General features: G+C 30.9%; 1 protein-coding gene across 2 annotated transcripts in view; it reads left to right on the forward strand.

Moving 5' to 3' along the window:
• Positions 1–24972, forward strand: part of LOC113005937 (protein singed) — a 105010-nt gene that overhangs the window by 43708 nt on the left and 36330 nt on the right. For both annotated transcript variants that reach the window (XM_039450137.1, XM_039450136.1), the window contains exons 2-4: positions 12806–12952; positions 21224–21467; positions 21881–22014. In XM_039450137.1, the coding sequence (XP_039306071.1) occupies positions 12890–12952; positions 21224–21467; positions 21881–22014 (441 nt within the window). In that variant the 5' untranslated portion in view covers positions 12806–12889. The remainder of the gene's footprint in view (positions 1–12805; positions 12953–21223; positions 21468–21880; positions 22015–24972) is intronic.

Raw genomic sequence — 24972 nt, forward strand, 5'->3', positions numbered from 1 at the left:
CAATTTTGTAGACCTGTGTTATTGAGAAACTTGCACTGTAAATAATTTTTTTATTTAATTTAGTCTACTTGCCCACAAAAAGCGATATCTATACTAATATAATTACAGTAAAAAATGTAAATAACATAAGCTTACGAAATAAGCGCCATAAAAACTTTTTAATAACACTGGTCAACATTTTAGCCATAAGATAAACAAAGTTGTTTTTGGTAGATTTCAATGGTCTGTTTATGAATGTATCCTCGAAAATATCATATCACTTAAAATTTTTAAGATATTCTAATTTAAAGGTGCAAAAAATGAGATACTTGACCATTTTTAACGATTTATGAAATGTCTGACAATTTTTTTCAACGTCCAGGCGGATGTATCGTTGAAGTCCCAGATAGCCAAATACCTGTGAAGTTGCCGTCATATTGCTAACAATGGTTGAAGAAATCAATTTCTAAAAACTCAAGATAAAGTGCTTCATCATTGTGCGTCTTAAGTTGACTTTACGTGAATTCAACAGATGACTTCAGTAAATTAAATGCAACTTATTAGTATTGATTTGCTTTTCTGATGAATTTGTTTGTAGCAGCAACATTTGACAGTAACGAGTTGCCATCATCTAATAGCATTTTGTTTGCAACATGACGGCAACATGAAAGTATTTTGTTGTCATCAAGAGTCGTCTGCGACAAATAACAAGTTCATAGTAACATGATGGCAATATTTGCAAAAAATATGAATATCATGAATTTGATGAAAACATAATTTTTGAAATTATTGATAATTCAATCTTAATACTTTAAATGCCAAATAATTAGAGAAATCATGTTAATGTTATAGCTCTATTGAAAAGGTCTTATTTATTCGCATAAAAAACTCATATAGTTGCATCACCAAAACACATTTCATTAATTTTCACCTTGTAATGAAGCTCAATTATATGTAAACTTCAATTTTGAAAATTCGACTTCGAGGAATTCTTTCGTGAGATAAACCTTTGTTTCAAAACATATTCTTGTTAAAATAAGAATGAAAACTAACATTACATCTTTTGTTTTCTAATGTATAATTTTTATTTACAAAAAGTTTAGTTTTGCCGCTTCCCTCTATTGATGGTGCACAATTTTTTATTGTCAACACTTTATTAGTAACAAGATACAATTAAAAAACTTTAAAGATTTTCAGCAAATATTTTTAAACATGTGTAAGATATTATACGTATTATCAGTTTGTCATTATGTTGCCGGCATGATACTGTATATGAAATGCACAATTGTCGCATGCCATTACTTTGCTATCAACATGACGTTTTATTAATCTTCAACGTTTGTTCTTGAAATTTTATAAATTGATGATATTTATTTGCCTTCATGCTGCTAATTCAGTTTAAACATAATATTCCGCTTTAGCTAATTAATCGCAACTTTATAACAATTCGTGCGGTTCATTAGTTTATTTAATTAATGTGCTAAATCACGTTTGGGGCTCTCTGGGTAATATTTTTGTATTTATAATATATTTTATATTAATTTATGTTGAATTATTGATTTCACATATTAATACTCAAAGTATAAAATCCGAATTATTTAGTTCATAAATTGTAATTGAAATAATAGTTTTATTGTATATCTTATTTTTTAATTTAATTTGGCAAACATGATAATATATTAAAAATAATTAAATTGATTGAGTTTAAATAGGCTAATGAAAACGTAGGACGTTTCATCTCAGTTTCGAGTCATCTTCAGCTACAATTTTTTTTGCGTTTTTATGTTAAGATAATAAAACTTTTGTAATATCACGTAGTTACTCTTATTAGCCTATTTAAACTCAATCAATTTGACAATTTTGAGAGTACCACACTTCAGTGTTTTTTATATTTTAAAAATAATACAGTGTAGTAAAACTCCGTTGGATGTGAAACTCAAGAAGTCGTTTATTGTAAAACTGATACATAAGCTGTCTTTACATAATAATACAAAATAATTGCAACTAAAGAAAACGGAATGACCTGGGCTCTGTTGGGAGTATTTAACTCCTGTTTTTTGCCGCCTTCACGCCTTATTAGCTCGTGCCCTAAAAGAAGGATTGACTGCACGCATGATGCAAGATTTCGTCGCATTTCGTTGACTCAATCCTGCATCGACATGTCAGAACATGTTTTCCTAATCTACATTATTCTACAGTTTCGGCCAGCCTAACATTTAAGGCTCTGGCACACACTTTTGCATAGCTGCATAACTATATGCATAAAGAAGTTGATTGGTCCATTTCCATATGCATACGCTAATGGACCAATCAATTTCTTTATGCATATGGTTATGCAGCTATGCAAGAGTGTGTGCTTCCCGCTTTAGGCCATACTCGATCGTCGGTTGCCGCGGAACAAAGTCTTAAAATTGAAACCTTATGGGTTACATACAGAATAAATGAGCATATAATAAACGCAATTTAAAATCTACGCTTATTTTAACTTAGGTTTTGAAATCGAGTTAAGTATTTTTGCGTCTCGTCTCTCTATTCATCTTCGCATTCTGTGTCTGAATGGTATAATTGTGTCCCCACCTCAGGGCTACGCCATGGTTTTATGTTAAAGGCTTCCCAAGTGCCTCTATATGATTTTTGTGATATTTGGCAATCCCCGACATTCGCCACAATATATCTGTCGTTCCGCAATCGTTTTATTATCTGGTATAGTCCTCTGTAGGACAAAGCAAGCTTTCTGCCTTTTGTCTCGAAGTTTTTTACAACCACTAGATCTCCTTCTGAATATTCGCGCGCTGCTTTTCTTTTGCGATTTGTATATTCTTCGTTTTTTTTTATGCGTTTTCTTGATTTTATTCGCCGCTTCGTTTCTGATTTCTTCGAGATTACAGGGGGTTGTCTCGTCTTGTTCTAATATAAATTCTTTTAACACGTTGATTACATGTCCGCGTTGTTTTACACCGTATAAAAGTTTGCTCGGGTTTTTCCCGGTTGCGCAATTGATCGTGTTATTAATCGCAAATTCAATTTCACTTAATGACTTATACCAATCTTTTCCAGTATATAATTTGCCTAAAGCAGGTGCTAAGATTTTATTGTAACGCTTCACCTGCCCGTTCGCTTGCGGGGATCTGGTTGCGGTTTTAATGTGTTGAAAATTCATTTCTGATATAAATTCAGTGAATTTTTTTGACGTGAAGCTAGTGCTTCTGTCCGAAATTAGGGTTTTAGGTCGGCTGTACGCTTGAAAATAGTCTCTGAGACATCTAATGGTATCGCTTGTTGCCGTCGTTTTAACCGCGTATAATTTCATATGTTTCGTAAAGGCGTCTACAATTACAAACACATGTTTTTTCGTCGAGTTTGTTCGATCTACCGGATCAAAATGATCCATATGCACTACGTCAAACGGCGATTTTCCTTTTAGGATACTATGCAAATAACCTTCGACTCTTCCGGCGGGTTTTGAAAACGAGATGCATTTAAGACACTTTTGCACATGTGCTCGGATCTTCGGTTTCATTTCTGGGAGCCAATAGCTTTCTAATAACACTGCATAAGTTTTATCAATACCAAAGTGTCCAAATTCGTTATGGTATTTGTATTTGTAAAGTAGTTCCTGTTCCATAGATCGAGGCACATAAAATGGTAGTTTATCTTTCCGCTTTCTATACACAAGGCCGTTTTTCATTTTGTATAGATTATTTTGTTCCTCTTCTAATTGTTTCTTTGTCTCTTTTATTTTTGGGTCTTGCGACTAGCACACCGCTAAGTTGAATTCAAAAGTGTTATCTTCTATTACTAACAAGCTATTAGTACGGCTAAGTGCATCGACGTTCATGCGACATTCTTTTGCCGAGTCGATGCTCGGTACAGTAATCGATATTTTGTAGCTCAAGCGCCCATCTTGAAATTTGTGCGTTTATGTTCTGTTTACCTAGCGTCATCACTAACGCATTGCAATTCGTAACTATTTTAAATAAAATGCCCTGCAGATAAATACGAAACCGCCTGAGAGCGTATATAATTCCCAAAGTCTCTAACTCATAACTATGATAGCGTGCTTCTACCTCGGATGTCCGTTTCAAGAAACAAAAAATTAGATAGTAATAATTGCCTGTCTTTCTTTGCACTAGTACTGTGCCGAAGCCCTGCAAGCTTGCATCACAATGCAACTCGGTAGGATCATCTGGATTGTAAATCGATAATATGGGGGCTACTAATAATTTTTTTTTCAATGTTTCAAATGCTTCTGTTTCTTTATGACTAAAATCAAATGGTACCTCCTTCTTTAATAGCGCGTATAGTGGACTTGCAATTGACGCAAAATTCTCAATAAACTTTCTAAAATAAGAACTTAAGCTGATAAAACTTTGTACTTCTCGTACGTTTTTTGGAATAAGAAAATCTTTTACCGCTTTGATTCCGTTGTCGCACGGTCGTATGCCTTTCTCCGACACGTATCCTAGAAATTCTATCTCTGTATATAAAAATCGACATTTACCTAAACGTAGTTTGAGCAGATTTAGTCTTAAGCGACGGAATACTTGTTCGAGTACCTCAAAATGTTCCTCTAATGTAGCCATGGCTATTAAAATATCATCCATATATACTATCACGTTCCCGCTTTTGATTTCGTTACTTCATTTACAAAGCGTTGAAAACGTGTAGGTGCATTTTTCAGGCCAAAGGACATTTTTAGGTATTCGTATTGTTCAAAAGGGGTCACAAAGGCAGTATATTTAATGCTATCTTCCGCCACTCCTACATGATGAAATTTGTCCATGAGATCAAGTGCCGAAAAATAATATTTTCCGTGAAGCGCGTTTACTTGTTCTTCGATTATTGGAAGTGGAAAATTGTCTCTTGAAGTAATCTTATTTAACGTCCGATAATCGTTGCATAAGCGTGTTTCCCGTTCTTCTTTTTAACTAATACTATTCGCAACGCGTATTCAGAATTGCTAGGACGTATAACTTTTCGCGCTAATAAATCGTGTAGGATTTCTTGTAATTTTCTTTTTTCGTCGTACAATTTTCCCGGCGCGTAGTGAAAGGGTTGTTTTTCTTTAACACATAACTTAATTTCGGCTTTAATTTCTGATTCTTTTGGTTTTTCCGCTTGTACACAATTTGCAAGAAATTCCGATTTAAATTTATCTCGCCTTTTACTCGGTATCTCGGGATTTAGATTGATTTCTTCTAGCGCGTCCCCGTTCGAGACGCTTATCTCGATGTTCAATATTTCTGGGACTGCATCTTTGCACGCTTCTCTCTTTTTCTTCGTAAGAGTGAAATCCGATAGCCTAATAGTATCTCGACCTAGTATTGCGTCATATTTCATTGCGCGATTGGATACTACTCTTAATATCACGTCAACGGCGTCAAAATCTTTCCCGGAAATAGTAACTTTAATTTGTCCTAGTATATTTCTAACGGGGAACCGTTAAGGCCTTCGTAACCGTCAGCAACCTTAGAAACTAAATTTATCGGAATAAACTTCGATTTTAACTCTTAAACACACCGATCCTGTAAAATACGGAAACACATTTTTGGGACTGGGAGACTTTTTCAACTTTGAGAAGCTATAACTTTGATTACAATCAATATTTTTCTACGATTTTTTTTTAAACGAAAGTTCAAAATCTTGGGAGTGTGACTGTATAATCAACATTGCCGAAAAATAATGTATTGTGAAGTAATAAAAGAAAAACCATTAAGCAAAAATGAGAAATTGGTCAAAAATCCACTTTTCGTTCAAAAAGTCATATCTTTGCAACAAAAAACGTTTAAGGACTTTCAAATAAGGCGTTTTAAAGCTAAAGAGTCGCACTTTCAAAATAAAAATTGGCGAAGTCATTCTTTTTAAAAAGTATAATTATGTAACATGGAGAAGGAATATGAGGTATTTTTGAGCATCTAAAAATTCACTTTAATAAAAAAATCATATCTTTGCAACAAAAAACTTGGAAGAACTTTACAATACGGCGTTTTAAAGCTAAAAATTCATACTTTCAAAAAAAATTATGTTATTGTCATTTCTATTAAAAAATGTACTTATGTAACAAGGCGAATATGAGGTATTTTTGATTAAATCGTGTCTAAAATTGAAAATTGATGTGTTTCATAATATATTTCGGAAAAACTCCCTTTTCTACAGCATTTTATAGTATTTCAACTTTAGACAGAGTATATGCGAGTAACATCCACAAACCGACTTGTTCGAACGTATTTTGTCCAGCTTTTTTATGTAAAATACTCACTAAAAAAATTTTATTTACTATATGGGTCGCATTGACCCTAACAAAACTTTGCTGCCGTGCCGTTCAAATTCTAGTTAACCAAAAAAGTTGATCATCCATATCAATCGAAAGAGGAGATTTCAAACTTTTTTTACGTCTTGGTCCGAACTTCCTATCTCATTCCATCTTCACATAGCAAGCGTTTAAAACTTCATATAGGGTCTCTCACTTACGTGTTTAAGGGTTAAACTAATGGGACTAGCGGTATCAAGCTGCGCTTCACACTTTTCGTTATACTCAAAATCATCTCTACTTATCTGGACTTAAATATCTTTTATGAACTCATTGGATTCCCGCTGCTGTCTTGCGACGTTGGATATCTGTGCTGTTGCCCCCGTCGTTGTCGTCGGTTTCGTTGTCGTCGGTTTCGTCGACGTAGCCGGCTTCTTCCTTTTTTGGGTGCAGTTCCGCAGTTGATAGTCAGTTGCCCCACATTCGTAGCACGACCCTCGTTCTCTTTTTGGTTTGTCGCAGTTCCAGGATTAATGCCCCACTTGATTACAATTATAGCACTTGGTATCGCCATATTGTCCTGCTGCCTCCTTGGATTGTGGTTCCGTCTTCTTGAATTCCGTTCCCGCACTGATACCGCTGCTTCCGCGCACAAAACTTTTATTCGCTGTTCGGAACGTCACCTTCTCGTGTGCATAAGTCCTTTTTTTCTTAAAACCGTGCATACGCGCTTGATTTTGCGTTATCTTGTCGGAAATGCCTTCTATCAGGAAGTCTGTTGGTTCATCCTTGGGAATGGGCACCCTATTCGCGAAAATTATTTTGTCATAAAAATAACTGCCGACCGTTTCATCACTGCGCCACACTCTTTTGTCGAATTGTTTTCATAAATCCGCCTTTGCTGGCCTGTGATTAAAGATATTTTGCATTCGTTCTATTAGCTCACTGATATTACTAAGTGTTCAGGCTTTGAATGAAACCATTTGTGCGCCTTGTTGAGCCGCATGCCAATAAGAATGCGAGCTGTTCCTTCGTCGAGCTGGTATGTCGCTCGGATTACCTCGAATTGTTTCCACCAAGACCAAAATGTGTCTTCGGTTGCGTTAAATACACCGAGTAGTTCGCTCAATGCTTTAGGTCGCGGTCGTGTCGATGATGTCTCGCTGGCGCTCATCGCGGCGACGCTGCACTTCCAGTGTTTCTCTCGATATTTCTTTCTCGACGTAGGAATTTGAGTTTCTTCTGCATAATCTTTTGTTCCTTTCTTAGGATTTCTAATTCTCTCCTTCTAAGCGTAAGTTCTTCCAGAGTTGGTTTCCCCCTTGGGTCGTTTTGCATGGCCATCTCACGCCACGTCCTTCCTCACCTAGTCCAGACTCGTCTTCTGTCGACCGATGCGTTGATGCTTCTCCTTCTTCTGTCTTCGTCATAGGCACGATCGCGCACTGTCTCCAATTTCCGTCAGGATCATTCTCGTACAATCTTTTCAGCAGTTCTGCTTTACTGCCCTTAACCGAGAGGCCCAACGTTCTAAGTGCTTCTTTGAGTTGCATCACTGTGAAATTTTCAAGATCCATAATGTCGATTCTTTCGGCACGTAAGGTTTTTAATCCCACTTCTGAAGATTTGTAGTAAAACTCCGTTGGATGTGAAACTCAAGAAATCGTTTATTGTAAAACAGATACATAAGCTGTCTTCACATAATAATATTAACTAATTGCAACTAAAGAAAACGGAAAACGAATGACTTGGGCTCTGTCGGGAGCCCGTATTTATCTCTTGTTTTTTGCCGCCTTCACGCCTTATTGGCTTGTGTCCTGAAAGAAGGACGGACTGCATGCATGATACAAGACTTTGTCGCATCTTGATGACTCAATCCTGCATCGACATGTCAGGACATGTTTCCCTAATCTACATTATATTCTACAACAGTAAATAATTATTCACACGATTAATAAGTATCTAGATTTAATAATGATAAAGTAAGATAAATACATAATTATATAATCTTTTTATACGTTTGTGTAATTCTCAAATATATAATTATAATGAGAATAATATACATATATGGTGATATTAATTTCGTACTATATGTTACCTTGTTATTGGAAAATTGTTGCTAAGATTGTATATTTACACATTGTTCCGACTTTGTTGACAACGGAAATTAATTATAAAACTTTAATGATTACTAGGAAAATATGTGACACACAAAGAAAACATTACATCTGTCTGATGTTATCGTCAAGTTGTTGTCAAAATGCTATTGACGCAATGACAAATCTTTAATTATTGTCATGTTACCGTTACGTTGACGACAAATGGTACTAATATTACTTACAGCTTGCTTTTAAAATTTCATCAACTAATTAATACTTATTATATAATCTCCCATGTTGTTCAGTACAATAGAACATCTGATGACAATATCCGAATAATAACTATTTGATAATTTATACAGTATTTTAGTTTGCTTTGTATGATTAATTACGCTTGATTATTTAGGTGGTAATTTTACTGTTTCCCCAACGCGTATTTAATTGCTCTGATCCGACTTTTTTTCTGAAGTTAAAGCAAATTGAATTTTTTTGTTATTCAATGTGAAAATTTATACCTAAAATAATAAATTTATATCTAAAATAGTCATAAAAATCATCAAATGTTAATTTATAGCCATCAACTTTTATATCTAACATTTTTTTGTGCTTAAATCCAACCTTTTCGACATATTTACGAGTTCTTGTACTTTCTCTACGCAGGTATACTCTCTCGCATTGAAAAACAAAAAAAGTTAATTTGCTTTAGCTTAGAGAAAAAAAAATTGGATCAGAACAATTAAATATGCGTTGGAAAGAGTAAAACTATAAACATATTTAATGTGACATTTGCCTGGATGCTAAAAAAAATTGTTAGGCATTTTGTGATCGTTGATGGTAGTGAAATACTTCATTTTTTGCACCTTTAATTCAAAATATCTGAAAAATTTGATATATTTTCGGGGCTACATTAGTAATTAACGCAACAAAATCTATTAGAAACAACTTTATTTATTCTAAGGTTTAAGAAGATTGAACTTTTATCAACCAGCGTAATTTGTTTTTTTTTTATGTATTTTATTGAACACGAATTTTTTGCTCGAATTTGGCTATTATATCACTTTGAGAAGAAATGTCAAAAAGTTAAAGAATGATGATTTTGATTATTTTTCTTATGTGGCCAAATTAATAGATTTGTATTCAATAAGCAAAATACATAAAAAATAGCTAAAGTTATTTAAAAAATTTTTCATCGCAACTTGTGTAATTAAAGTATGTTATCTTTTGTGACCATATCTGACCTTTTGACGCCCTAAGCAATTATTGATAATCACGATGCTCTCCTCAAAGTATCAACAAAATAGAACATTGATGTCAAATGTGATGTGTTTTAAAAGGAAAAGAGATATATTAGAAATGAAAGGGCTGAGTAAAGCTACAGATCGAGCGAGATGAGTTTATTGTTATCCTTGGCGGTCATTTGGTAAAAAAAATCGTTTACGACTTTTCTTGGACCGATATCTGCTCGTATTGTGATAACTTGCTTGGCCTCGTAAAAGTACTGTTGCCCGTCAAAATTGAGTATGGCGTATGGCATGCTTACGTCGGCTTATTGTTCTAAATCTGATCGCTTTCGGATTTATTACTCACTAATCGTCATTTATTTAATAATATCTATTATTTATTCACGACAGCAACTTGTATAATCGGTGAAAAGTCCGTTTAATTTATAAAAGAATTTAATTTATATAATAAAATAGATTAATTATTAATAAGATAAAATTAGTCAACTTTTAAATAATTTTGAACGAGTGATTCCAATTCAATTAAATTGCGAGATCAAAATTTTTCAATTCCTACGATCATGTCGATATCAAACATCGTTTCTTCCTGCTTTAACATTATTCTTGTCCGTTGCGATTGAAAGTATTTCCGTTCGGATTCGTGACGTGAAAATTTAAGAGCGAATTGATTCGACCGTGTTGACAAAGCAACGCTTGCTTTTATTATTCATGCTTGTAGCTTGGAATTTTTGTGTCAGATACAAATTATTTTTCCTGTGCTGATGCTCTTTTCCTAAACACGCGCAGAATACTACAAAATTACGCGATAGATATAGATAGTATAGAATTTATTTGTTTCAGTTTATTATTATGGAGTTCCAAATAAGTATTTCTTTTAGAAAACGTATGTTAATAATATTAGTCCTTAAAATATCGTATTCCTAACATTTTTAACCTATTATTTGTAAACGTTTCCATCCCCGCTCAATTCCGCCGTCTGTACCGCTTATTAGCGAACGCCTGAGACCGTGCAGCTTTGACCGTGATATTGACAAGTAATGTAATACTGTTACAACGTTCTATAATTTGAGGAGAATCTGAAATAATTGTATACAAATTAGTGACAAGTTTTTTTCTAATCCATATTATCGAGTAATCTTGCGTGCTTTTATGTATACTCGCTTCACATGGTGAATGGAAAAAAACACTGCTGAATTTGAAGGCATATTAACGTTTATTCGTTACATATTAGAAAACTACTTGGATTACCATCCGTTAGTGACGGATGAAAATAGCACATCTAAACATGCTATGTGACGCGGGGGAAGCCGTGATTATTGTAAATTATTGTTGAGGATGAATCAAACTCAGGTCGAAACGCACAAAAGTTTTTAAATAGAAGATATCCAATAAACACGAATTTTTTATACATACTAACAACAGCAGTTGACTCGCATTAGCCCTCTTTCTTGATTATTTAATTTTTTTTACTTATTTTTTCAAAAATTTAATATTGAAAACTTTATTTACATTGTGTATTCTATCCAAGATCCTCTTTCACCTCTTACTTGATTTGCCTTAAGGGGTAACACCACCCTTGAAGCTCTAAAATGATACTTAAGTTTAGGAATTTATTGTGGGTAAATGAATAACTGTATATAAAAGAAATTTAGAAGGCTTTATTGTACATATATTGACGAGTAAAAAATATTTTTTTAATTTTCCTTTATGCATAAAATAGCGGCATACTGGCCCATTTACGGAATCATTTTTTCTTAAAGATGAATTTTTGCGGGCTTTTTGCAACATGGTTTATACGAGAACAAAACGACAAAAATCTATATCAGCTACATATTCAAAACTAATAAAATACGTAGAAATTTTTAAAAATATTAATTTTTATCAAAATGGCAGCTATTTATAGAAAAAAGTGCATTTTTTACCCAAAAATTTGTTTTAGAAATGCTGATTGTAAAAAGGATTTTCAACATTTCGCAAAAAGCCTATGTATTTTACTATAAAATATATACAAGAAGATTGTAGTAAAATTTCAAATCAATCGGATAAAAATTATAAGAATGACGTCCACAGATTTGAAAAACTGTGTTTTGAGAAAAATGCGTTTAAAGTTTTTGGTAACTGATTTTTTGTGTATAAACTTAAAAATTTTTAATTTATCTTTAATCTACTATATCTGCCCCATAAAGCTTTCCACGAATTCAACAGTTTCATCATATTCTTTTCTAGTTGATAATGCTATTTTGATCTTTTTTGCTTTGTTGGTGAGACTGTGCTTGGCAAGTGTGACACGCCGCGCATCCAATTTTTGGCAAAAATAATAACAACTAGGGCCCATCATGAGATTTAAAACTTGCATAATTTTTATTAGGCCTTATTGCAACTATCATTATTATAGCAAACAGTTTGTTGCATAAACACACAAAAACTAATGGCGTCGCATAAACAACCGACGCTTCCAAAACTATTTACTGATTTAGTACAAGTAATAATATCTATATTATGTTAGTCAAAGGTTTATTTTCTATATATAAATAGGCCCATATATCTACACAGCAGGCGATGCCGCTCCAAATCGCCTGCAGCTGCTCGGCGCAAAGATGATTCATTTAATCAGTTCAAACACTATAATACAGTTTGAATTTCGTTCTAAAAATACTTGCATCATGTTTTTATAAGTATAAGCTAATGATTTAAGGAAAAAAAATTGATTTTTTCAAACCTCAATAGTGGTGTTACCTCTTAATTTTTTAGAACACCTTGTACATTTATATATATATATGTTTATTTATTAATTCAAACATTGATTTATTTATTTAATAATTTATTTATTTTTGTTCTATACACGTATATTACTCATGCACCCATGTAATATACATGAGTCAGAGTACAGGGTGTTGCGTTCACATACATGTCGGTCTAACTGATTGCCTATTCGTACAGGCGCGCATGGTGGTACACAACTGCGTACGCTTCGGCACGTCGACAATATCTTACCAACATGCCGAAGCGTATGCAGTTGTGTACCACCATGCGCGCCTGTACGAATAGGCAACCAGTTAGACCGACATGTACCATATGTGAACGCAACACACTGTACATAGCACAAGTGTTGATGCACATAAATGCTAATCACATGTAATTATTCATGTATCTGTGCTCACGTGAAATAAGAGGTTTTAATAAAACCGTCTAAAAAAAATTGATTTTATTGTTTAATTGACATGCATCTGTTTTAGACATTGAGGTGGTGTCCATTTTGGCTGCTTGGAGTATTGGGGATACATTTCGAAAGTAAACGTTCGTCTAGTTTCGGCAGTACGATGCAGAGCAACGGTTCGGAAAATGTAGGATCTGAGAATGGAGTCGACAAATCAGGATGGACGGTATGTACCGATTGATTAAATATATAGATTGCTCAATATAAATTGCAGTTCACTCAGGCTATGAGCACGTTGTCGTAACAGCATCACTCAAAAATTTAGATTAACGACATTCAATTAATTTACAATTCCTCATTTCTTTTGCAAAAAAATACCTACTTCTCAGATTTCATAGCAACCCGCTAAACATGAAACCTTCAGGGAACGTTACGTTATGACCCTAATTTAGTGAATTTGTAACGTTTCATATGTACAGATAATTAACAGATCCTATAACGTTTAAAAGTAACGTTTTACTTGTGTTAGTTTGTGGAACGTGTCAGAAACATTGCATTTTTACCTTAAATATGATCTTTTGGAACGTTACAAAATACACGTTTTGTGACGTAACAGTAACGTTTCATATAAACCGTTTTTTTTTGCAACCTTAAAAACATTACTTCAACGTTACATGTACGATGTTTGTGAAACATTTATTTTGCTACGTTTCTTCAATGTTTTCTTTGAAACATTAATTTTTACACATTCAAAAACATCACAGCAACGTAGCATATGCGACATTTTTAACTTTGACATACTTTCCTAACCTGCATTAACGTTGTTACATCACTGAAAGGTTTAAATTTATTAACTACTCTGTAGCAGCAATAATGTATTGTATTAAGACAGTCTTGAAATAAGAGTCGACTATAAATACTGACCTTTGAGTCAATAATTATATTGTATTATACATTTGAGAAATAAATTTTTGAAAAATTTTATTTTAATTTTTAATAATGTATTAAATATTTGTATTAAATATTTTTTAAGTATTTTTTTTATAAAATACTTGTTTAAGAAAATTATTTTAATAAACATTTTTCAAATGTTTATTTAATATTTATTTATTGTGTATTTAATGTGTATTCAACATTTAAACTATTTATATTTCAATTATTATTTATTTTAAAATTTTTTTAAGAAAGTTTAAATTTTAATTTATTTTACAGAATTATTTGGAATAACGATTTAAAATAAAACAATAAGAATTTTTTTATATTTAATTATTGTACTATTTTGTTTTTTTTTTCTAATTGTATTCTTATTTAAACTAATATAACAGAAAAGTTCAGATGCTTATTTGTGAAAATCAGTAAAAAAACTGTATTCTTCTATATGTTTATATAACTAATATGTTTTAATTATATGTGTTTCACCTTTTTAATAACATATAATATATTTACCTGATCTATCAGCGATATACATGTATTAACGCAAAGTGTTCACGGATCATCGCTAGAGATCAATTTGCAGCGATCATGGAGGTCAAAGCAACGTTTATCAGAGCCGCGACTTGGATGGGTGACCGCTTGAAATTTCCAAAAAAAAATTCTTAAAAAGAAACTTCTGCAAAGCTGGCACCTCCACAATTTAAAAAATTGGGAATAGAATTCTAATTTCTCACAGAGAAAACAATTCTCTTTTGATTTAAAAAGCATATTTTAAATATTTTTACTTGCTTAGGTAACGTTTCCCTAACATTGTATTGCAAGTTTTAAAAATGTCGCAGAAACGTTAGAAATGTGATGTCGCATATGTAAGGTAATTGAATTGGGACATTTCTGGTTGCTTGAACGTTACCAAAACGTTACCAAACGTTATGCGACAAAACGCAAAACGTAGCCTGCTATAACGCAACGTTACAGAAACGTCGTTGCAACATGATTTTGTTTAGCGGGAATTGAATTATGAATATTAGTGATTTTTACGATAAAATATGTTTAACGAAATAATGCACAAAACCGAAGGTAATTGTTTCTCGTGATTTTTAGGCGCTACATACAATCCGGTTCATTTTAATGATATATAATAGTAATTTTGACGCAATAGGCATATTAATCAAAAATACTTTTTTTGTAATAAAAAAATAAATTAATATTATAAAATTATGATATTATGTTAGAGTTAGAGATTTTTAGTTATAAATTCGATTTATTTTCTCTAGGGTTTTTTATCTCTTAGTAGTTGCCCTCATTCCCAATCAGCACACAATATTTAAAAAATGTTTTTAAAAACATTTAAAAAACATTTTTAAAAACATTTATAAAAACATTAAAAATAATGGGTTAAGTGCCCTTTTTTTCATTAAAAAGAATGTTTATTTTAACATTAAAAAAAATATTTTTTAAATATTATAAAAACGTTTTTAAAACATTTAAAGAAAACGTTTATTAAACGTTAAAGAAACATTTTCTTTAACGAAGCATAAATGAGCAAAACAATATTTAAAAAAAAAGCTTTTGCTATAAAAAAAATTTTCAAAAACGTTAAAATTAGTGGATTTACACCCCTTTTTACATTAAACAATTTTTTTAATATTGAGGTTTTTTTCTTAAGAATTTTTTTCTCGGAAATTTCCACGCGGTCACCCATCCAAGTTGCGACTCCAGTGAACGTTGCTTGACTTTTATGATCGCTGCGAACTGATTCCTCGTGATGGTCTGTAAACACTTTGTGTTTATGCATGTACATCACTGATAGATCAAGTCAATATGTTATCGAAAAGACAAAATATATATAATTAAAGTATGTTATTTGTTTAAATATATATAAGTTAATTTTTTACTGATTTTCATAGACGTTATTGAAACACTTTTTAAACAAATTTTAAATTTAATAATAATTGAAAAATAAAGAGTTTAAATGTTAAATAAATAATAAATAAACATAATTTTATAAAGATAAAAAATAAATAAAAAAATTAATATTAAATAAACATTAAATAAATATTAAATAAACATTTAAAAAATGCTTACTAAAATCATTTTTTCAATTAAATAATTCATGAAAAATAAATACTTTAACAATATTAAATAAATATTTAAAAAATGTTTATTAAAAAAGAATAAATAATAGTTATTAAATTAATATTCAATAAATGTAAAATTAATGTTTTTGAAATTGTTGTTTCAGATAAAAAATTAATATAAAATAAATATTAAATAAATGTTAAGTAAATGTTAAATTAATGTTTTTATAAACGGTTTTTTTAAATAAAAAATTAATGTAAAATAAATATTAAATTAATGTTGAATAAATGTTAAATTAATGTTTTTAAAAAATGTTTTTTCAAATGATAAATTAATGTGAAATAAATATTAAATTAATGTTTAATAAATGTTAAATTAATGTTTTTAGAAAATGTTTTTTTAAATAAAAAAATAATGTGAAATACATATTAAATAAACGTTAAATAAACGTTAAATAAACGTTAAATAAACATTTTCCCAAATTATTATTTTAAATATTTAGTTAATGTTAAATAAATGTTAAATAAACGTTAAATAAATTTTAAATAAATATTTTTCCTAATTCATTATTTTAAAAATTTAATTAATGTTAAATAAATATTTAATAAATATTTAATAAATATTTTTGTTATAATGAATTGTACAATGAAAAATTAATATTAAATAAATATTTAAAAAACATTTAAAAAATATTGTGTGCTGATTGGGTTACTGCACGCGTTACACTTCAAGCACTTTATGTTTTATTACGTTTTTATGACTGTGATATCTGTACGTTGCCGTTATTCTCTCTGTATAATTATAAGATTAATAAAGCACTCTATCATCACATTATAAAGAGAGATAAAAATGCAATTAGTGCATAATTCTTTTGTTTTTAGTAAAATAATGTATAGCCTTATTAAATAATTATTGTTATGGCTTAATTTACTTCTTAGTGTGTTTCAACATGTGCCATAAATGAGATACATTCAGTAAATCTGATTTTTTGTATTCAACATCAATAACGCTGACTTTTCAGAAGCTAAAATTGTACTCATAGCCAAGAATTTCCAAGACGTTAAAGAATTAATTATAGATAAAATTATAGATAGTTGTGATGCTTAACAATAGAATAGACACTAAAGGAAATCGTTTTTGTGATTAGTAAGAGAGAGGGGGTCAAATTGTGACAGGGCGCAAATAGTGACAATTTAAATTTCTTCTCTTTTTCGTACTTATCCTACTACCTATCCTGCCATCAATACAAAGATATACATATAGCTTTTAAGTATCTAACTATTTTCTAAAATAGCAGTGAAAGTCATGTCTATAAAACCAAATATTGTTAAAGGAGAAACTTAAAATTTTGTCATCGTGGAATCTTAAGGTTAAACCAGGATTTTGTTTTGATACTTCAAAGTCCATTTTGTTGAATGCTGAATCTTTGAACGACATTTAATTCTGTATCGTACAGAAGATACAGTACATTTTTTCCTGTATTTTGATATAATACCTGGATATCAAATTGGTTTCTTTCAGTAAAGTTTTAAAGGGGAAAATAGCTTCAGGGACAAATAGTGACAAATGTAGGCTTGAATTGTTCATAAAGAGGTTAGAGTTGTTTTATTCATAGAAAGAGAAACAGAGAAAAAAAGAGTGGACAATTAAACTCATATCACTCAAAATTGTAATTAGAAAGCAATTAAAATTTTAATTAAATTGTTATATTGTTTTCTTATAAGTTACAAATCTATCTTGCAATTAAGATATTTTGTTTTTATTATTCGTGATTGATTTTTCTTTTTACAGCCATTACTAACATATATATATACGATATAAAAGCCGTTTTATTTAAAACATTAATTGTTATCACTTGCATCACAAACACAAACGTTTAGTAATGCCCAATATCAGGGTTTAAAAAAATTTCTTTTTTATATATTTAAAAATGTTCTATATAGATGATCATTTTATTCTGGTGAGTGATTGAAATAAAAAATTTATTATTATTTAGTTATTGGCGCGCAATTCGTTTAATATGAATAAGTATATAAAATCACAAATATAAGCACTAAGATCTAGCTACGACCGTAAAAAGGCGTATTCTCTATTTGTGTTGTCAAAACAGTATCGGTCTACATTTCTATTTTATTCTTATTTAGTTTATTCAATTTCCTTATAAATAGAGTTTATAAAAAATAAAATAAGTTAGGTGGACCTTACTTGGCTCAGGTACCTTACATGTAAATTATACATGGTGACCCATTTTAAAGTATCCTCAAGAATATCTCGAAAACTAAGGAAAAAGTCAAAGAAGAGATAAAATAGCAACAAGAGCCAACAAATAATCTTCAATCTCTGCGTGCTAACTTGGTGTACTGAAGTTGATCCAAATTGCGGATCGAAATTTTTATTTGTATTTGTTAACAACTGATTGTCAATATACATTGTAATTTACACACTAACATCCAGTGTTGGCTCTTATTGGTATTTTATTTCTCCTTTGATTTACGTTATTAGAGCCTTTATCTATCGTTAATTTTAAGAAGAAAGTGTTTCAGATAAAAGTTGTAGGATTTCAAAAGATCTATTTACTGATCTTATTAGTTTAACCTTGGATGGCATCGCCAAGGTCAGATCGAAGTCACATTAACTTTTTTAAGTTAGACACCCTATATTTGATTCCAGAATCTAATAGCTGATGTCAAGAGCTTTTCAAAACACTATAATCAGGCTTGAGTTATAAGGCTTAAAAGGTAATTTCTTAAAAAATACACTTTAGATCAAAAAATTAAAAAACAGGTGTTTGATATTTTTCGAAAAGCCATCTAATGATGGCCATATTTTTTCATGATATTGCTGGCTTTAACGTTGCCCGATGTACATCGCGAGGAGGTAGCACGGACGGATTTTGTATATCATGTAGCCCTAAAAGGACTGATGTTATAGTTGATGTTTAAGCAATGAGGCGCTCAAAAGTGGCATCGTTAAACTGTTTACAAAGCTGAATTTGGCGTTGAAAGTGCGTAACAGTACGCAAAAGAGAATCACCTGTAATATTATTGCACGCTATTCGAATTCTTTGAATCATGTCAGCTCTGATGGTTGGTCTTTCTTAGAGACCCTATAATAACCCAGATAACACATTGCCGTCTTTGGTGTTATTTTGGTGTCAAAACTTCTTTCTTTCTTTAACCTAGGTTAGAGAATATATACTTTTCGCTCACTGGATTTGCCAAGATCGCTTGATGGCGCGATTCTTGTTATAGGGTTTTTATTATAGTCTTTCTTGACAGATAGAATCTTTGAGGAAGCCCCACAAGTAGAAGTCAGGAGTCAAGTCAAAAAATATGGCCATTATTAAATAGTTTTTCAAAAAATATGAAACACCTGTTTTTTAATTTTTTGATCTAAAGTGTATTTCTTGAGAAATTAACTTTCAAGTCGTAACTCATAACTCAAAAAGTACTTAAACAAAAATAACTTTATTATAGTGTTTTGAAAAGCTTTTGACACTTATAGCTATTAGATTCTGAAATCAAAAATAGAGTGTCCGACTTAAAAAAGTTGATGTGATTTTGATTTGACCTTGGCAACGCCATTCAAGATCAAACTGGTAAGATCAAATTATAATAGATCTTTTGAAACCCTACAACTTTTATTTGAAACACTTTTTCGTAAAATGTTTAGTTTTCAAGATATTCTTTGGAATATTTTAAAATAGCTCACCCTGTATATAATGATTGCACATAATTTCGTGTAGTCATTATATACATGTAATTATACATAATTATGTACATAACATGTGATTATATATATATATATATATATATATATATATATATATATATATATATACAGGGTGATTCAGAACGACCCATGTGTCCCTGTAAAGACGTGTTCTTGAATAAATTCTGAGACGATTTTTCCTGTACGAAAATTTTGTCCGACACTTACTTTTTGAATAATAAAAGGATAAAGTTAGCGAATCACGGGCCGTGTACACATGGTAGACAAAGGCGCCGCAACTCACCGTCCAACGCGGGCGCTTACTCGTGTCGGACGGTGAGTTGCGGCGCCTTTGTCTACCATGTGTACACGGCCCGTGATTCGCTAACTTTATCCTTTTATTATTCAAAAAGTAAGCGTCGAACAAAATTTTCGTACAGGAAAAATCGTCTCAGAATTTATTCAAGAACACGTCTTTACAGAGACACATGGGTCGTTCTGAATCACCCTGTATATATATATATATATATATATATATATATCACCCTGTATATATATATATATATATAATCATGTATATAATTATATATTATCACATATATTTCTTAATATATACAGACATGTTTTATAAACAATTACACACGCGCGCGCACACACACACACACACACACACACGCACGCACGCACGCACGCGCGCACACACACACACACGCCTAAAAAAAAGAGAAAACTTTCTAGACACCAAAAATGAGGCTATCTTCAAATGGCTGTAACTCGGCGAAAAATTATCGCAGATAAAAAATAAAAAAAGCATTTTGAAGCTTGAAGTTTCAACTTTAACGCTGTATTAACAGATTTTTAAAGTTCTTTTAACTTCCATGTTTTATGCAGTCAAGAAGCACACCTTGTTTTGTCCTTTAAAATTTCGTATCTTTGACACTTTGCAGCTCGAACAAACAAATTGTTTTCAAACAATTCAAGTAAAACTTCATAAACTACAACATATAAAATGCTTTTTTTAAAATTTTTCTACGATTTTTTTTGACCGAGTTATGCAACTATGAAGCTAAATCTGCATTTTTTACAAATAAGTCTATACTCCGTGAAAATTCATCGTAGATAAAAAATTAAAACACCATTTTCAAGCTCAAAGTTTCAGCTTTAACATGTTATCAATGATTTTCAAAAATTTTCTCAATTTTTCACTGCTATGCCTCCAAAAAAGATACACTGTTTTTTCGGAAAAATGTACTATAAAAACTGTGTTTCTTCGAAGTCTTGTAACTTGGTCAAAAAAAGTTCAGCAAAATTTTAACATAATTTTTCTATGAAAATAATCAAAAAATTTCAAATTTCACATTCAATTAAATTTCAATAAAATTGTCAAAATTGTCTTATTTTCTTTCAATTTGTATTCCAGTTTCGAGGATTTGATTTCAAAAAAATACTTTTGTTAAGACGAGAATGTAAAATTACATAATGTTGCGTCTTTTATTTTATTCGGTGATTTTTTTTTTATTTACGAGAAAACCTTCGTGTCCATCTAGAATACGATTGGTGGTCATTGAATGTCTTGAAGCGTCCAATTTAATGTTGTTAATGTGTTCTTTAATTCTAATTTTAAGCTGCCTTTTTGCTTGCCTCACATAAGATGTCACAATCTTTGCAGAAAGTTTTAAAAACCTTTGAAACAAAGTTTCATCTTTGTGCGTTTTGTTACATTTATGTAAAGTAAATAACTTATATGTAAATAATTGACATGACATTTTTCCAGGTTGGATTAATCAACGGAAAGTTCAAGTATCTAACAGCGGAGACGTTTGGTTTTAAAATCAACGCTAACGGTTCGAGTCTGAAGAAGAAGCAATTGTGGACTCTGGAGGGCAGTGAACATCAGGTTTTCCTTCGCTCGCACTTGGATAGATACCTAGCGGTCGATCAGTTTGGTAATGTGACGTGCGAAAGTGAAGACTCATCGGATCCAGGATGCGCTTTTCAAATACAACTTGCTTCTGATGGTATTTGAGCTTCACTTTGTTTAATTTACATAAAATATTGGTGTTAAAGAAAATTTAATTTTTGTTACATATAATTTTCTCATACATTCAAAGTCAAGACGGACATCTTTGTAAAAAAAATATTAAATATATTAAAGAAAGTACATAAATATAAATCTTTATAATTCTGATAGTTTGATATAATTTTTACATCTACATTCAGAAATATTGATTTGTAAATCATCTTTTAATTAAATTGGACAAAGTATGAAAGGGTTATTTTTCAAACGGCAATTTTTATTTTCTACAGATTTGACATTGCCAAGTTAGATTATTTGAAACATCTGATATTAATTGGAGCTTTATAATAAACGGTAAAAATATAATATATCAGCGACTTTCTCAAAATACGGAGCAATTGTAACAAATTGCAGGTAGCGGGCGATGGGCTTTGAAAAACCTCCAAAGAGGCTATTTCTTGGGCTCGAGCCAAGATGAATTGAAGTGTACCGCTAAAGCTCCAGGTGAGGCGGAGTACTGGCTCGTGCACCTTGCCGCTAGACCGCAGGTATACTCTAAGTACATATAATATATGATATAATATTATACGTAACATAAATATTGTAGTAATATTGCAATCTACAGTAAATATAACTTATTGCAGAAATATTACTAATACATTACATATTTATAAATAATGTTAAAATACTAATTACGTTATCAATATAATACAATATATTTGTAATATTGAAAGACGTAACCTAGTAAACAATTTGCAAACTAATGCAAAGTTGGCATTAAAATCACTCAAAGTTTGGTAACAAATCTAATGCCATCTGTATCAGCAGGTAGATTTGTATTTTGTTGGTAAAGCTTGTATATGTTACGAAATATTTAATTGTCATTTTCTCGATAATGCCCAATATCCGCAACGAACTGCTTTACTACGAGAAAGGTGCGAGTGAATATTACACAAACATAAAATTTTATTAAAATTAGTAACTCGCATCTTGCGGGTTCTCCTTGTAACAAGTTGAGATTGTGGAAAACAGACTATCCTATTCTTTTTTAATATTTTCACTCTTATAATCCATTAATGATATTGTCCATTTGTCCGTGGACATTATGCATAATGACCAGTTATTTTGATTAATTTGAACATTTTTGCTTTTATTATTTAACTTTACCAAAATTTACCGAAGCCGATACTATTGACCGGTCGTTATGTATAATATCCGAGTTAATCAAATTTACTGTAACATATAAATATATGTATATGCATATTAAAGCTGAAACTTCGAGCTATAAAATGCTTTTTTTTATCTTCTGTCTACAATGATTTTTCACTTGTCTCTCCATTCTCACTGAGATGTAACATCCCATCTCAAGGCTGTGACACGAGTTTTGGTGCTTAGAGCAACCAATCTATGTGGTTTTACGAAACTCTTGTCTCTGCACACGCTTTGTGAGGTCGTTTATAATGTTATTATGCTAAGACGTTGAAATAAAATGTACACCGCGGTTTTGCACAATCTCTACTTATTCGACTTGTAATATCTGTACTGAAGAAGACTGTCATTAAAAGTCGAAACGTTTGTCTGACATTGGAGTTATGCGTTGATTTATATGTTTGCGTCTGACATCCTGCATAGCTCTTGAGCTCATTATTCTCTAATTTTAAAAATAAAAGTTTTTTTACATTAAAAAAATATTTATTTTGATGTTATGAAAAATATTTCTTTAACGTTAAATAAAGTAAAAGTAAAAATGTTTTCAAAAACAAAAGAATTCTTTATTTTCTGCGAAAGTAGGCATTATGTTAATAATTATACCATATTCCCAATTTTTTTAATTGTGGAGGGGGGGGGTACTAACCTTAGAGGTTTTTTCTCTGGAATTTTTTTTTACCCAAGTCTGAACCACTACCAACCGCTACCGTTGACCGACCTTTGCAACTTCTGCAAACTGATACCTAAGTGATGATCTGTGAACATCTTGTGTTAATATATATATATATATATGATCTGTGAACATCTTGTGTTAATATATATATATATATATATATATATAATACGTTAGTATAGTATATTACTGATAGATCAGGTCAATATAGGCACATATGTTATCGAGAAGATAAAATATATAATTAAAGCATATTGTTTATATAAATATATATACAGGATGTCTGATAATAAATATGACAACTCTCGCATATAAATAGAATGGATCCAACCGAGTCGAAAAGTCCTATACCACATTTTCGCAATAATTAACGAGTTATAAATTAATAAAAGCGGATTTAATCTCGCCCGCCGCCAAATCCAACCGCACGATCGTAGTTGCCAAGCGCGCGGAGAGTTGTTTTTTTCTAACAGAGATGGCTGTGCAAGAACGGCGCGTAACGCTAGGCCCCCATTCTGAGTCGTGAATGTCCTCCGTCATTCTTATAAAAAAAAATCTTTTAAAAAAACTTTTGTGCGTATATGTAGCCGCACAATATTATTTTAATGTTAAATAACATTCCAAGTAATATACTACAATGTAAAATCATTTAAATGAAGATTATGTTAAACAGTATTTTCGAAATATTAATGTAAATATGTGCTTTCTTAAAATTAAATTAAATTTACGTACAAAATAGAGTACGTAAAATTTTGTATCATACAAAGAAATGAGTTTAAATGTACCATTTATTATTATTATAATTGAATAAAGAAACATTTATTACTTTAAATCTCAAAATTATACGAATATTTTTATAATATTACATGAATATTAAAGTAATACATCAAGAATATGTAAATGAACATGTAATATTAACAGAATATTTCTGTGATACTAAAAAGTATTAAATAATATATTTGTGGAATATTTCTAGTAATATTATTTTAATTTTTAATAATATTCATATAATATTCTAGGAATAATAATTCTATGAACGCTCGTTTTTCTGCAACGCAAAATATAAAGAAAGGTAGCAAATTTACGAGCAAATTAATTGATCTTATAATTTACATAAATATTAATTGATAAAATAATGTTGTGTCATCCTCGGAACACAGTTACAATGTACAAAGACATTTCTGACATTTCTATTTTATTAGTTTAATTTTTTTACTTTATATAAATTACTTTAAAATACCTGGAAGACAGTTACCATTTTTATTGAAATTTATTAGTTTTACTTTTTAATGTACACTATTTTGACTTAACGGAATTCTCGCCTCCGATCGACGATTTATGTTACGGGAAATTTTTATCTTTTGAATCGTGTTGACGACTGAAAACTCGGGCTAAATCTAAGTGTTGTCATATATGTTCTAGCACGCACAATGTACGCAGTTCAAAGTTGTTATTCAATTATGCGGGTTGAAATAATGTCTGCAATGCCAGAATAATTGTGAATTACTTATGTAAAACTGATGAAGACTTGTATAGTCAAAACGTCTGTGTAATACTTCGCAGAAGAATAAATTCTTAACGTTTGTGTAATGTACAAAATCAATTAATTTGCTTCTAAATTTGG

The sequence above is a fragment of the Solenopsis invicta genome, chromosome 5 (assembly GCF_016802725.1).
Source record: "Solenopsis invicta isolate M01_SB chromosome 5, UNIL_Sinv_3.0, whole genome shotgun sequence".
Taxonomy (NCBI): domain Eukaryota; kingdom Metazoa; phylum Arthropoda; class Insecta; order Hymenoptera; family Formicidae; genus Solenopsis; species Solenopsis invicta.